The sequence below is a fragment of the Ictalurus punctatus genome, chromosome 4 (assembly GCF_001660625.3).
Source record: "Ictalurus punctatus breed USDA103 chromosome 4, Coco_2.0, whole genome shotgun sequence".
Classification (NCBI taxonomy): Eukaryota; Metazoa; Chordata; class Actinopteri; order Siluriformes; family Ictaluridae; genus Ictalurus; species Ictalurus punctatus.
The window spans coordinates 3,020,574-3,037,301 of NC_071284.1; the positions used below are offsets into that span (position 1 = coordinate 3,020,574).

General features: G+C 40.8%; 1 protein-coding gene across 1 annotated transcript; it reads right to left on the bottom strand.

Moving 5' to 3' along the window:
* Positions 1-3,019: 3,019 nt before the first annotated feature.
* Positions 3,020-16,450, bottom strand: tcf25 (transcription factor 25 (basic helix-loop-helix)). Its single transcript, XM_017466616.3, has 18 exons — positions 16,115-16,450; positions 14,173-14,253; positions 13,753-13,830; positions 13,346-13,473; positions 12,492-12,557; positions 12,185-12,267; positions 11,937-12,067; positions 11,318-11,417; positions 9,943-10,036; positions 9,214-9,306; positions 8,317-8,422; positions 7,810-7,969; positions 7,023-7,110; positions 6,679-6,837; positions 6,317-6,407; positions 6,058-6,137; positions 4,555-4,630; positions 3,020-3,669 (listed from the first exon to the last, which is right to left on the bottom strand). Exons 1-18 carry the CDS (start codon positions 16,358-16,360, stop codon positions 3,502-3,504), a joined length of 2,028 nt encoding a protein of 675 aa, XP_017322105.1. The 5' UTR covers positions 16,361-16,450; the 3' UTR covers positions 3,020-3,501.
* Between the last annotated feature and the right edge of the window lie 278 nt (positions 16,451-16,728).

Sequence of the window (16,728 nt, forward strand, 5' to 3'; positions counted from 1 at the left end):
TACAGGCGTGTCCAAAGTGTCCGTAGTGTATGGATGGGTGTGTGAATGTGTGTGATTGTGCCCTGCGATGGATTGGCACCCTGTCCAGGGTGTACCCCGCCTTGTGCCCCATGCTCCCCGGGATAGGCTCCAGGTTCCCCGTGACCCTGAAGAAGGATACGCGGTATAGAAGATGGATGGATGGATGGATGGATGGATAATACTGTATAGAAAATTGATCAAGGAATTTCACCCTGCAGCTTACATTTTCTGTGTAGTTTGCTCAAATATATATATATTATATATATATATAAAATATATATAATAATAATAATATATATAATATTTATATTATAAGTAGTATTAACTTATCATACTTACTATAATATTTTATATATTAAAAATACTTCTTAATACATTTTTTAAAGCAATTTACTTGGTTCCTTCTTACAGTGTATATAACCTGCTGTTTTTGTACAATCATTAACAGTAGCAGCAAATCTTACTGCAACAATGTCTTCATCCTCGTTATCACTCCAGTTGTTTAAATGCAAGGTGGTGGTGCTCTTTTTCAGCCTAATAAACATTATATGATTATTATTATTATTATTTTTACAGAAGTACAGATGTTTGCGCATTGTTTTTATGCACTCATGGTGAGGAAAGTAATAGACGTCACAGTAAATGAAGAGTATGGCTCAGTGGTGCATTTGGACTGTATGAACTTAAGATGCTGGTAATAGGCAAAATATCTGATCTAAACAGATATGAACAACACAATTAAGGTTTGTTTTTTTTTTTGTTTTTTTATAAATGTTCGGTGACTATAGCATCAGGGGTCAGAGGTATATACTGAGACTTAAAAAACTTGAAGTCTTCAGGACAGAGGATATTGTGTTGTCCTAGTAGCAAAAATGTATTCTATATGTATTCTTATAGGACAATACTAATGTATAGAGCATAGCATCTGTAACGGTTAAAATCTCTTGTTACGGTGAAAGCGACACATAAAATAAAATACTTTCATGACTACAAGGTCAGAAAGGAGACAGATTAGATAATGAGGATGCCTGGAGGACTTGATGCAAAGAGGAATCATGGGAAATGACCCTGAATAACAACAACGAAGCTTTGGTGTTAAAGCATTGTTTATGCACCGTTCAAGACCTTTACGAAATATCGTTAATATAGAGAAATTGAATGATATAATTATTAGTTATGATATAATATTGACATTGTGATTAATTACACAATCACAATACGCTTTTCTGAGACATCGTGGAAATTGTGATATCCATTTTTTTTTTTTTAGAACTTAAATATTATTAACAGGCAGTTTGCTAATAAACCTTTATATCATGATATATATCACGTATTGGAGAATGATATTGTGATATATTTGTGCCGCACCGCTCACCCGTACGAGGAGAAAAGATCTATGCTTGCAGCACAAAAAAATTATTTTAGGCTTGAAAATGATTCCTGAATTTCCTCCAAGACAAAGAGGGAGATTCACAGAGATGTTTTATTCTCTAATGTTAATCAATTAGGAATGTAATTGGCGTTATGGACCGAATCACATGTCTGTTTGCACCACACTGAGCAGAGGTTCAAAAGCCGAATAGACGTCTCTTTGACACCACTGTATGTGACAACGGAAATGCCAGGCCTTAAGGACAAGGCCTGAAGGTACACTTGTTCCAAATATTCCTCATGACATCGGCTTGAGCTCCAGGTGGATTGGAAAACAAAGCTGCGGTTCACAACAACTTTCCAGACATCATTTGCACCATTGCTTGTTTAATCATGTGATTTCTTCGACAGGAGAAAAATCCAGCAGACTTGATGTTTACACGCGCTTGACTTTGCGGTTGTGGGGTTCACGGACTTTGTTTTGCTAAAGCAATCCATTTCAATGTACCCCTTTTACTGGACAACTTTTTTTTTCTTGGAAAACCCTAAGAGCAAGAATATAGCATCAAATCATATGCTTTTAAATAGTGCACTCACGTACAGTGTGTATTTAACATAAATAAAAAAAAATATATATATATATATATATATATATATATATATATATATATATATATATATATATATATATATATATATATATATATATATATATATATACACACACACACACACACACACACACACACACACACACACACACACACACACTGTACAGCATATATTCCTCCAGTTGGTGTTTTTTGATGATAACGGTATAGAGCTCGGTCTAACAAATCTCTCAAAAACCCCACACAGATGTTCACGTGTTGAGACCTGGTGACTGTGAAAGCCGTAGCATATGATTTACGTCGTTTTCATCCTCTTCAGACCATTCAGTGAGCCGTTATGACCCGTGAATTGGGGCCTGATGACCCTGCCTCGATCAGTATAGAAATATTTCCTCATAGGATAAAAGGTGATCAGTCAGAAGAACAGATTGCACACGAGAGCTTGACGGCTACGCTGTAAAAACAAAAGCTAGAGTTAAGTCCCGTGGTGTGACTCTAGATGCTGGCTTATCATGATTTTTCTGTACAGTACAGCAAAGTAAAAGTACAGTGACATCGCTGGGTATAAATTTGATCGTTTTAGAAACAGTCAAAATACAACTTCAGCTAAACCTACATGATGTTACAAAATAAATAGTGCATACTTTTATGAAGTCTCGATTCAACGTTGCAACGTTTCTGGTGGGCTGCTCTTCTGCCTCTTTAAATAAAGATTCTGCTTGCTCAGATTTGTGTCTTTAATAGGAAAATTAAGCCAGAAGCACGTCACGCTAGTCTAAATTAAGCTACAATGGCTGCCTATTCATTTCCACATAGACTACCATGTCCTGCTTATGGCAGTTACGACTCTGAACGGTTAAGCTCCGGCATATCTCCCTGAATCAGTATAATCCATCACAAAAACTTCACTCAGACGAGGCAGGTCTACTTTAAATCCTGACGTTCACTCGCAGCTCGGCCAGAGGAAGATGTTTTCAAAGTTCACGCAATGAAAAAAATAATCAGTACAATACAAACCCAGGCAAGTGTCTTTTAATGAATAAAAATATTAATTGAGAGAATTTCTTAATTCTACAGTCCTATTGATGAACAGGATATTTTATGGATCGATGAAATGACTTGGATCACGAGGGCAGATGGAATCATGCGAAGTAATTATATCTGATATCCGAGCTAGAGTGTGATAGGTTGTCCGAATCTAGAAACCGGCGTTGGGTCCTGGAGGAACAATAACAATGCTCGGTTGCATAGGATTAACACCGTGATGTCCGTGAGTTATAAGTCGCTCTGGATAACAGCATCTGTCAATCTTAAATATAAACTTCCAGACTGGAGGATTCATCGTAATTAAGACTCGATCGACAACTTTAGGTTTATTCTTGGAAGGAGAAAAAGGATAGAAATATATTGACTGCGAATGTTCATGATTTGTAGTTCTCCACCTCAACCCACCACATCTAATCTTTGCCCAGTTGTCTTTAGTGATCATTTTCTCGTCTCAGTCCCACTCCTCCTCGTCTCGGTCTAGGTTGTCGTCCCTCGGCGGATCCTGGAATTGGATGTTAGCCAGCATGTCTCTCATGGCCACCATCAATCGGTTCACTTCCTGGTTCAGTTCCCGACCTGCGTGTGCAACTTCCACGTCATCCTCAGCCCTCTGTCCACCCTGAAATAACGACAACAGTCGGTTTGCTCGTTCTCTCGACTCTTACTCACCGGCAAGTGTAAAAATAGCAACATTTTCCCCACTCGTAGATTTAAATATTGTTTATATACATTTCCTACAAACCAAAACCTTCTTTCACTTACACCATTATCTCTAATCTTGGTTTCTAAAAGTCCTACCTGAAACCTTCCGTTTTAGGGTTCGTAAAAGAAGGGTTACCCAGAGGGAGAAATTACAAAACATACTAGTTCAAACAAATTTCTCATGGAGTATGACTCTACCCATCGTTACCACAGAAACCGCTACCTCGCAGACATCACTGCTTCTTAAAGAGTTTTCTCTCTTTTTATAAAAGAAAGCCTTTGTAGTAGAACTTTTACAGGTTATGCCAGAGGGAGGTTTCTCTAGGTACGTGTGTTTTTATCACTGCTCATGTCGTTTGTGACATTTAATGAGGGATCATGCGCCTTTCACTGACATCGAGTACCTGTGTGCGTGATGGTACCCGTGACAGTAGCAGCTCTCGGCATCACACACACTTCATCTCCAAATGCATTATATTGCAAAATGAATCAACTTCTAAATCAAAGTGTACTGTATGTATCTGGTGATTACTTCAGTGATCAAACCCCTCGTAGTGATCCAAAGTCCTTTGACAAATACTCATGCTGATCATGTGACTCTCTACAAAACAGACTTCTTACGTCTGTGACGTTATGTAGCAGTGGGAAGCTTGATTTCGAACCGAATTCTGTAAACATGCACCTGAAGAGCACCTGAACTCCATCTCCAATGGAGATTAATGAGTACGTGCACTGTTTTGGGTACGGAAACATGTCTCCTGGATTTCAGAGAAGATGTGAGTGGAGACGCGAGTTCACTCACCTGCAGGTTGAAGTTGGGCAACAAAGAGCGGAACAACAGCGACAAAGTGCTCTCATTCGAGGCTCTTGGATTCTGCCTAGAAGGGGATTGACAACATTTATTATTTTTTTTAAATCATTCAAACATTCTGAGATTGAAGTCTGTACCATATGTTAGGTATACACATAGAGAAAGAACACAAATAATGAATAGAACACTTGGGGGTGTGTTGTTATAGGAAAATATTCAGTGACCAGGTAGTGTGAGTGGTTGGGGGTTGAAGCCCCAGCACTGACAAACCCTCATTGTTGGGGCTCTTGAGGAAGGACCTTAACCCTATCTGATCTGGGGCACTATGTCAAGGCTGACCCTGTGCTCTAACCTCAACTTCCTAACAAGCTGGGATATTTAAAGAAAAGTATCTCACTGTAATCCACCCATGCATTTTTTTGTACCGCTTGTCCTACACAGGGTCGAGGAGAGCCTGGAGCCTATCCCAGAGAACTCGGGGTGCAATGCGGGGGACACCCTGGACGGGGTGCCAAACCATCGCACGCCTATTCACACACACTACAGACAAATTAGAAATGTCAACCGGCTTACGGCGCACGTCTTTGGACCGAGCGAGGAAACCGGAGTACCCGGAGGAAACCTCCGAAGCACGGGAGAGCATGCAAAGGCAGAGGTTGGATTCGAACCCCAAGCTCCGGAGGCGTGAGGCAAAAGTGTGACAAATAAAGGCTTCTTCTTCATCTCCATATGTTTCATTTTCATCATTTCTCCTAGCACTTCTTTTCCCAGAATTCAGCAAGTGAACCCGAAGTAATATACTTTTGGCATTAAATTCCACATAAAACTTTATGCATCGGCTGGAGCCTCGTTTCAAACAAACCGAATCGGTTACGATTCTGACGCGGTGTTGTGTCGACGCAATACATTACGACGATGTGCTTTAGGCTTACATTTTCAACTGATTTTTAAAAATGGAGCCAGAAACAGAGGATTAATCTTTAATTAATCATTGTGCAGTCCGAGCTTTTTTTTTTTTCACAATTAAACACATGCATCTGGGAAAAGTGCGGAGCCCAAATCCTGCGCTTCAACTAATAAACGTTACGCGATATCAAGCGACTGATTAGCAATGCTGTGTACGAAGCCGAGATTTCTGTCCGATTCGGTTTTGTGGTAATTTTGTAGTGTTGTGCAGTTCCCAAACTCTGTAATAAAGATAAATAAAACCGATGGGAAGTAAACAGACCGAGTCTCTCCACCCGACACTCTCTCCTCTTCGTTAATTACATTTAGTGGTACTGTGATCTACTCAAGGAATACACATTAATCTTTCAGTGCTCTTATTTAACTTGTTTACATGCATCACAAGACCTGTTTATTCTCCCTCTCTCATACACACACATGAAAATAGAAGAGAAAGGGAAGAAAAGTTCAATCACTAAGAGTAGAAGAGTAACTCCTAAAGTGCAGAGAAATGAACGGCAGTGAGATGATGGAGAAATCGAGCTGTACCTCTCCGGCCTGGTGTACGAGACGACGGAATCTAGAGGAGGAAGTGGATCGTAACTCATCACTGGTTGCGTGGTCACTTCCTGTGAAAAACAAAAAAACAACCAACGACGGTGAAGTAAGTTCAATTACAGAAGTATCCAAGAGTCTGATTTGAATGATTTTTCTTAATTATTATTTTGCAGTCATTTGATTGTTGATCTGATTGCTGTAAGAGGGGGAAAAAAAGGTTTGAGTAAATAGAATAAAGTCGTATATTCACCAGAGGCAGTGCAGATGTGGCTTCTTTAATCTCAGAAAGAAGTACGTGCCTGTGAATGTTCCTGGGAGCGCTCTGGTATCTCTGCTTCCTCCTGACCATGACACACACACACACACACACACACACACCAGTGTATAAAGAATCAAAATACACCAACAATGAATATCGTGCGCTTTTTCAATAGGAGAGGAGTAGTGTTTTCCCAGAGGAAACACCATGCCCTTTGTTTCACTGCCTAGAATTTATTTACTTTTAGACTGTATCTTTGAATAAAAACAGAGGATAGTTCAATGCCGTATTTTTGCTATGAGTGCAAAATACAATTTGGCTGTGAGATCCGTGTGTATGTCTGTGCTTCTTACTTGTTTTGGCATTCCTCCACCACTGGGTCCTTAACATCGACCCTCCTCAACACCTCCTTAACGTTTCCCTCCATCCACAGCATCACCCCTGCCTCCTTCCACAGGCTGTGACAGCGACCCACGTACAGACCCATGAGCTCCGACAGAGCAGGGGGCTGCCTAATGGGATAGATGGAAAGAGAGAGGGAAAGAGAGAGAGAGAAGATGAGATTATTACATTTCATGCAAAACCACAGCAATTAACTGTGTTCAATTCGATCATATCTGCCCACAAACCAAAATCTAATTTAATCTAATCTCAACATTGGATTAAATTTAGAGACGGTGTGGATGTGGATAACTACCCCAGACGGCTTTTGGGACCAAAGAATGCGTGGGAGGACACGGAGGCGTCGGGCTGGACTGAGCACTGGTCCAGTAAAGGCATCAACACTGCAAAAGACAAACACACAGCGCAAGGTTAAAAAGTATTGCAATAAGCCATCACAGGTGTCATTATGCCATAATAACTGCACTAGTCCTGTCAGGTGAGGCTGTTTTGAGATCATATTAGCCCCTCTTCCGCTAACTGTGTGGCAATTCAACTAAAGTTCACTTTCACCTGCCAGTTCGATCCGGCGATGTCGGAGCATCGGTGTTGTGTTTCGTTCACTGGACTGGAGGAACGATGCCAAGCACTCAAACAAGGCCTAGGGTGCCAATACTTAAAGCCTAGTGGAAATTGATGATTCTTGGTGTTCTAACAGACATGTAGGGGCACGATCTCGGTTCTACATCGTTACTAACCCTATGTAAGGAGCATATATAGTGATTATGGGGTCGATTGGTAAAAAACGGTGGGTCTTCCATGGCTGATGGGTTAGAGATGTAAGATTTATCTAAATACCAGCGAAAAAACCCCCATTAATATCATTATCGTTTTATCATTAATTGAATTAAAAGAATTGAGGAATTTTCCATTTAAAGACACCAGAAACAGACGATTCAAAAAACAGAATTAAAACATATTGACAAAACATTGGTTCACTGCACCATGCTGTACCACACTGTCTGGTGGAATAGCGCTATTATTTGCGTGTGTGTGTGCGTTTGTGCCACCATGAATCAGCATACTGTTCGCATGTTTCTCACCCCCAGGGAAGAAGATGAGAGCGTCCTGCAGCAGCGTGTCAGATCTGAGCTTCATGCGTTGGCTCTCGTCAGGTGTCGTCTCCTCTTGCTGACTCACGTGGTAGCAAGCCAGAGCCACTGAGAAGGCAAAGTTAGGCAGCTGGGACAGGTTTCGATGTACCTAAAGAAATGTAAGGAAATAAACCGCAGCGTCACTTAATAGGCCCGAGAGCTACGCTTGATTATCACGAGTCATCGAGTAAGGGCAGAAATGTTGATATGTACACTGAAGTCCACTGGTGGTTTATTAATGAATTGAAAGATCTCATCGTTGGCAAACTGCAGTGGTGTAAGAGGAACAAAACACTTCAGGGTGTGCTGTTAAAGGAAAACAATCAACTTCTCTGCGGTACAGAAGTCTGCCTCGTCACATTGCCCCGCTGTTGATTATTTTCCTAGAACAGCACACCCACAAATGTTTATTCCTGACTGAGAAACGTGTACAGATGAGATCTGGAGGTGTCTTACCTCCCACTCGTCGTACAGTCGGATGAGAAAGGTGTATTCTCGGCAGCGCAGACACAGAAAATCAATCAGGAGCAGCATGCACAGAGGATCATTATCCGGGTCCAGACTACACACAGGAACGTCCAACATTTACAGGTTAAAAAACAGTTCGCAGACATTTTGCTAAGAATAACCGTCTGTTAATGAACTAGAGGTCGACCGATAGTGGGTTTAACCGATAGCGATAACCAAGCTGGGCGGTACCTGCCGATAACTGATTAACTGACCCGTAGATTTTAAAGTTGATACCGAATGAAAGCATAACACTCAATTAACACTATTCCCACCGATTTCTTGAGGAATTTCCCCGGGATGCTTTTTATACAGTATTAAAGGATGTCACACCGACGCCGGACTCTTATCGGCTGCTTTTCGGAATATTTCCCTCCGAGTCGTCCGGTTAAAAACATACTTTTTGTAAATAAAGTGTCAGTTTTCTAATGAAAGAAACGAATACGTCGGCACGATTATATTTTTGTCTACGACACCGATTTCACACGCTTAATCGCACCCCTTCAGATCAAACGCTTTTTAACATCATGAGAAACATTTCAGTCGGGTGTCCACAAACTTTTGACCGGCAGTGAATGAATATTAATATAAATTAACTATCAATAAATGTTAAAGTAAATACAAGATATCCATACAAACTGAACCAAAAAGTAACACTCCAAATAACAAATTAAAAGCCGAGACATCCAAAATGAATCAAAAAACACTTCAAATAACACAACAAAATTTGTCTTTTTTTTTTTCGCCTCTAATCAGTTATTGGTGCCGATTAATCTGAAAAACTGATCGACCTCGACAACAGACTGGAAACAAGCGTAATAAGGAAAACTCAACAAAGAGCTGTACCTCAGGATGAGTTTGCAGTACTCCAGAGCCGTGCGTGGACATCCTCTTTTCTCCAGGAACATCATGTGCTTGTAAACTGCCAGATAAAAAGCTCTACACATGATAGAGGGATAGACAGAGAGAAAACATACACACGGAACTTAAAGCGTTATTAGTGTAATATCAGTGACAATACATGGGTCCAGAATGAGAAAAAAACCTGCCGGGGAGGGGGGGAGGGGGTGGGAGGGGGGTGGCTTGGAGAAGGCCATTTACCATAGATGATTACATTTTCTTATTTTCTTAATGAATGACATGCAGCAATTTGTTGGGAAAGAACGCAGAATACGGTGCGTTTCTTCAAAAATGACATTTCTTTCATTTTATCCCCGTTATTGTTATCGTATATCCATTATTTCACTTCCACAGGTGTCAGTGTTGTTATTGAAAGCTCATCATTTTCCACCATGATGATGAACATCATGTGTTTTACCTTATATTTGTATTCCAGGGGCGGACCACTTGTTTGCATTAATTGAAAAATGCTATTATTTAAAAAAAAAGAAAAAAGAAAAAAAGAGAACTTTTAAGAATAAGAACTTCATTACTGTAATTAACAACCATTCTGCCCAGTCTCTTGAACGAGCTGATGCTAGTTACTACGGCATTGTATAAACGATTTATTTGTGGAACGCATCCACAGAATACGACTGTGGTGAGGTTCAGGGTCCGAGGAAGAGCAGCACGAACCTGTTCTCTGCTCTCCGGTAGTCCAACCTGCTGGTCCCTGAGGTGAGGCTGAATACAGGGTGGAACGCACACTCGAAGCTGTACAGAGCCCTCTCTAATGACAACACACACACACAAAAAAAAAAGCATTTAAAACAAAACCCCAGGACATAAAAGTAGGAAGTAACAAAAAATGTTAAAAAGGAGAAATCTCATTCTCATTCAGGAAAAGATAAACCTGTAAAGATTGAGAAGAGCTATCCGAACCAAGAGCTGAATCCTGCACGTTAGCACTTTGAAACCAGAAGCGTTTCCAGTGACATCCTTCGAAAGTAAGGACACTACTGAGAAGAATGAATGCGCTCGAGGAACAGTGAGGAATACTGAATTCTGCTACCGAACAACAGCTTAGTTTTTGTATTCATGGCTTTGCAGTCTGCCAGATCAACTCCTTGCTCAGTCTGATCCAGGAACGACACGTCACCGATACGTCAGCCAAACGCACCACAAATTAACATTGCGCAGAAATGTGTACGAACGGTCCGAATCAATCTGGATAACGCAGGTTTATATGTCTTTAGATAAACCTCAACACCTGTATTAATGTCATACATAGTGAGTATCACATCTTAAGGCAGTATTATTTGTTTACATTACAAATGAACATTCAAAATATTGACCCAGATTCTGCGTGCTACTATTTTGAAATGTTGCTGCGAGTCACAGTCGAACAATTGTGTACGTGCTAGGAGCCTTTATTTATTTGATTTTTTTTTAACTATCCCGACATGCTGCATGAGCGCAGGGGTTCAGCAGTGTTCTCCACCCGTCTAGTCTGCCAGTTCCTTGACAAGCTCGGGTGATTCACAGAAACAACGGAATTCAAGAAAATCGAACGGCGAAATATTTATTGATTACGGATTTACAAGCGCAAGGGTAAATAATGAGGGGATCAAAAAATTGAATAAAAAATAATAATAAAAAAAAAGCTTGTGAGCCCCTGCCTCAAGGGTTATTTCAGCTTTTTAGTTTTTAATAAAAGAGTAAACATCATGCCAACATTACTGTCTTTTTTAAGCACGGTCTTTGAAAGAAGGAAATTGCAGGACAGAAAATGAAGAGGAAAAAAAAATCGCATTGTATAAGTATTTTTGTGCAAAATGTTTTGGTTGAGATCGGCATTTATCAAATTCGGAGAAAACGGCATAATGTATTTATCCACTGTATGATAATTAAATTAAGCTCATTGGACAACCCACTCAGTAGTCTACCTCCAAAACTGATTATGGAATTTAATATCCAAGCAGGAATGTAGGGATTAAAAAAAAACCAAACAAACAAAAAAAAACAAAAAACAAAGGACAAATGATTTCCCTTTTTGAAGGAGACGCCTCACCGATCAGGTCTCTGGCCGTCTCCTGGTCCTCCTGAATGCGACACACATCAGAGAGTTGCAGCAGAGAGTCGATGTGGTAGGGGTTGAGCTGTAGCAGGGCCTGTTTACAGACAGACCATCCAATTAAAAATCGTTAAACCACAGAGCTACTGATTTCTGCATTCTGATTGGTCAGAAGGTGTTGATTGATTTATATAACAGCGGCTCTCTGACAGTAGTGGAACGATTGCTAGAACGTTAGCGGTAATAAGAACTAACTTGTCTCGTGGACGTTCCACAACGTAAACGCAACTCTTAAAGTAAAAAAAAAAAAGCGTATCAATCGTTAATAAATAAAAATTTTAATTGTTGACAAATTACTTTGAGGATAATCATCATCTTCGGTGCGTTAACAGTACCTTCACATCAGGTCGTATCAGGTCGTATCACATGGCCTCCAATAGCACGCCCCAAGTGTTTTATTCCCTACTTCCTTCCTTACTTACTCAACAATGCTGTGAATGTTATAAAATCTCATAATTGCTCATAAGGTGTCGGTTATTTTTTTCTACATTGCTAGCTCTGACTGTAGTGCGGCGACAGGTTTATCGTAATAGAATACGAGCCCTGATTTATTTACCACAATGTTATTAGGATCCATAGACTCCACAGCATCGAAGAACTTGAACTGGACTTGCTGGTAATCGCGACTGTGCTCGAACGCAAAGACGTGGAGGCCGTCTTTTGACTCCAGCAGACTCATGGAGACGCCTTGAGAGGAGGAAGAGAGGCAGGAAATGAGAACTATGACACGAACGATTCCGGGCACCACCGTCCTCAGACCTGTACAGGCTTATAAAATAAAACAGGATTGATATCAGGTTTTACCCGGCCGACTAAATCGAGCCCACGTGTCTTTAGGCGTGGTCATCCACGTGCTGCGATGAAACTGCCTCTGTCTCTGTCTGGGTCTGGATGCGACACACATGCACACAAACAACCTCAATACAGTTTTTTTATTTTTATTTTACAGTAATAACTGCACACATTACGAGCTCTTTTCTAATACTGACGGCCTTAACACATCCTGAAATGGGACCGTGCGCATACACCATCACAATTTCATTCAGAATACAAGTGAAGCTGGTTTAGCATGCATACGCGCATGATGTATGTACAAACAGTAAGAACCAACCTCTGGTCTCCAAGCACAGCCCGAGCTCCAAAATATCGCTTCAGTTCAGTCTCAGGGTTAAGATTCCTACAGGACGTAAAAGCATAAAACGTTATTCCTTCAAGTGGCTCAAACGATTCCTCGGACCAATCCAACGGCGTGCGGGTCGGCGTTTCTTCAGTTCCAGACTCACAACTTTACAACGACATTTTCATTAGAAAACGTTTTATTTCCAAAAAAAAAGATTTTAAACGGACGACTCGGAGGGAAATATTTCCGAAAAGCAGCGGATAAGAGTGCGGCGTCGGTGTGAACTCCTTTAATACTGTTTAAAAAGCATCTCGGGGAAATCCCTCAAGAAATCGTTCGAGGAAGCGCCAAGAATACATTTCTGGAAATTCTAGGCGAAAAGGGCGTCGACTTTGAAGATCCTAAAATTAATAATAAATTATTTTGATTTGTTTCTAATTTTTTTTTTTTTATCACAACATATTTCCCATAGTTCCATTTGATTTCGTTGAGGCTTTTTTTCCCAAATCTGCGATGCGACTTTTCGTGCGGGAAACCGCGTGGATTTGAGGAAACGCAACTGTTTTGCACGATCTTTCGCGGCGATGTTTGTCGGTAAACGATTAAGCGAGACCTCTCAGCCGTACTCATGTTCGACGCACGTGAATCGAAGACGGCTTCGACTGAACGAGCGTCGCGATGACGTCGCATGACGCGTCTCGGCACAAACCTGCGGAGATTTCGAAAAATTGAACGCTCCTCCGGATATCGGGGTTTGCTTGATTTCGCGAAATCCTGGAGGGACTGCTTAATCGGTCAAATCACATGAGTACGGTTTTACTCCAGGATGATGGAGATGCTTTTACCTGTGTTCCACATAAAGCACGGGTCTGTGTCCTGAAACTCCACCATCTTCACTCTGAACAGACAAACCGTTCTCCTTCTCTATGGTCTCCAGTAAGGCGTCTATGTCGTCGCCTTTAACCGGCTCCTCCTACAAACACACACGCACACGCTATAAATACACGCGCACTGAAAAAAACAGAAAGACAAATAATAAAGGCGGAGCATCACACTTCGCGAATAAATTTATTCGTAAATCCAGTTAGTTTTTGTCGTCTTCAGCTCTCGGTGAGCTTCCTTGCTCTTTGAGTTTTCTCGATGTGATGCGTCTAAATACAACTTTACTAAATGATTGACAAATCAGGATCGCAGATGTTGATAATTAAAAAAAATATATATTTAAAAATAATAATAATAATCATCATCATACCGGTGCATCTGCAGCAGAGGCCTTTTTTCTCTTCTTCTTCCTCTTCTTCTTATTGTTCAGCTTTTCGTTCGAGTCAGACTGAAAAGAAAACAACAGCAACCTGACGATGATGCCTTCGATAAAGATTTGCACGTCACAAGTCGTCATTTTGAATACATTTCAAATCGTTTCCACCTTCACTATATAAAGAACGAAAGCGTAAAAAATTAACCGCGGTGTGTGTGTGTGGGTGTTAAAGGGGCAGTGTGTCATATTTAAAAATGATTCGAGACCATCACTCTTCGTATGATTCCCGAAATGATTCGGGAAAACTATTACTCACGGAACTGCAGCGGATCTGGGCGGGGTTTTTTTTATTTTAGGGTTCCGTTGACGTATTTCTGTTTGACACATTTCTTTACATTTAAAATACTTATGAACCTTTTCTTGGTTTCCTGGTGCTGGGATGCTCTCCTCGTCACTCGGAGTTTTGTTGCCATCGGTATCAGCAGCTTCGCCGATCTGGAATTCGACACACGGACACAAGGGTCGTACCACCGACAAGTGCATAAACAGATAAATATACAAACAAATAAATAAAAGTTATTTAGTTAGTAGTTCGCTAACTAGCCAAGCCGAGTCTCTGCCTCAGCTCAGCATTACGGTGTTATATACACCGGGGTAAAAGATAGAGGTTGCTGATGATGCACTTTGTTCCGTTATGGTGTTACCGATATGGCATCCAAAACAGGAAAGAATAACATATGCCAGTATGCGTATAGAATAGACAGCTAGCAGTGTACGTGTGGTGTAAAAGTTCATTTAAGCTGATTCGTGTCAGAAATATTTCAAAACAAATATGTTTTAAAGTTGTGTTAGGTAACATTTAATCACCCCCTCCCCCGAGATTAACACTGCCTCCTAGTTCGCCCATTTATACTACACACTAAAAGTATGTATTCTTTACTTTGTGAAGAAAAAGCACATACTTATGAGTGCGTAGCAACAGAGTACGCAAGTCCCGGGACATACGAACACGTCATGTAACGGAAGAGAACGCCGTTGCCTGGTTACGCACGCAGTCACCGTAAACAACTTCACCGTTGCGTTTAAGCTTCTCTTCTTTCGCTATTCCGTACATAACATTTAAGTTCTTACATTTAAGACACATCACTGACGTTATACTCGTCCGCCATGTTTGCAGATTGAACTCAGCGAAGCAAACAGTCACAAAACTCATTATCTCCACGTCTCACGCAAGGAGTTGTGGGTAATGTTAGCTGAAAAAATGTCCACACTTCCAAACCGGGACACGCTAATTCTAATCTCGGATGCTATTCAAGACGGATACTAGGCGAATCGGGACGCAGAACGTGTCTCTAACGGTTTAACATTCGAACGATTCACACCAATTTTCACAAAGCTCCGCCTACAGGGTCTACAATGGCCTGTAGACTATAACGTCTATAAAATGACTGACAGGAGGCGTGTCCAAACACGACCAAGCGTTCCGGACCAGAAATCAGTTTTCCAAACGGGTTTTCTCAGTAATTTAATACACTTTTGCTTAATGTGGTGTTTTTTTTTTAAAATCATGTTCTACATAATTTCCAGGTTATGAGCACAAATTTAAAAAATTGACTATCGCACCTTTAATGTGATACAGGCTGGAATTTCCCTTTAAAGCCCCAGCGAAGTGCCTTGAACCGTGCAGCGTGTTTTAAAGTCCTGACGTAATCGCCACTGAAACACGAAGTCAAGGTGGGACGTATCGAGAATCGAGAGGCTCCTCGTCCTTTTATAAACAAACAACTAATCGTGTTTATCTTTCCTAAGCCATACTTCACGGTTAGTACCGTGGAATTTTTAGAACGTCAGGGGCGGGACACTTCAGATTCCAGACAGTGTTTGATTGGACCGAGAATCTGATGAGAAGCTGAAGTGCAGAATGATGTCATAGGAATTGTCGATCCGTATCGGTGGTACATTTTGAACGCATATATATGATCTAAATGCGAATTTTGTCATCGTTTTAGAGCTCACTAGCTTATAGATAACATTACGGCTGAGACATTCGTACTAAAAGCCCTAACACTTCCATTTTATTTCATGGGGACTTTAAGATTTCAGTCTATTATTATTGATCAAACGGGCTTGCAATAACACTTGAATACTGATATACAGTAATTGATGATAGAATCAGAGAGCATTTGAAGGCAGCATGAAAGCAGAGCAGTGACGTATGCTTCAAAAAAAAATGAAGAAGAAGAAAAAGAAGTTAAACACAGGATAAGTGCCGGATATTTATATATATTTCGGTTGAAGTGACCGGGTTTAAAACAAAACTAGAATGTAATGTTAGACGCTGTAGTTTAGCTCTGACCAGTTCATAAATGTTGCTGATGTTTTTCTGATTTTTATTCTTCTTCTTCTTCGCTTTCCGGTTGCTGCTGCTCTTGGCCGCCTCCTGCTTCTCTTCCACCTCCTCCTCCTGCGGCTCCTCTTCGCCTTCTTCCTCCTCTAATTCCGCTCCTTTCCCTTCTCCGTCGGTCAGTTTAAGGTCCCGGATGTTTATATCCTCTTGTCCCCGCTGTTTCCCTTTCAGTCTCCGAAGCGCTCGGCTCGACATTTTCACACAAACCGGCTCGAACAGCTGCTCGGTGGTAGCGCTGGCCCAAACACGACCATAACAAAAAAGCAGGACTGACAAGCGAATCTGATTGGACGTTCAAACGGAAGCTCTTGCAGACTATAACGGAAGTACGTCATTAAAAAATTATTTTTTTTAAAACCTACCTGTATTGTGATTCATCCCGCCTTCTGTTTTGCGACTGATCAGTTCTTGAAAAAATGAACCAATCCTAGCATAGGAGGCGGGGTTTGTATGAATACTACAAGGGAGCGGGAGTTGTACTTCATATTAGTGTCCACTAGAGGGCAGTGTGCACCTTAAAAATAAATAAATAAATAAATAAATAAATAAATAAATAAATAACT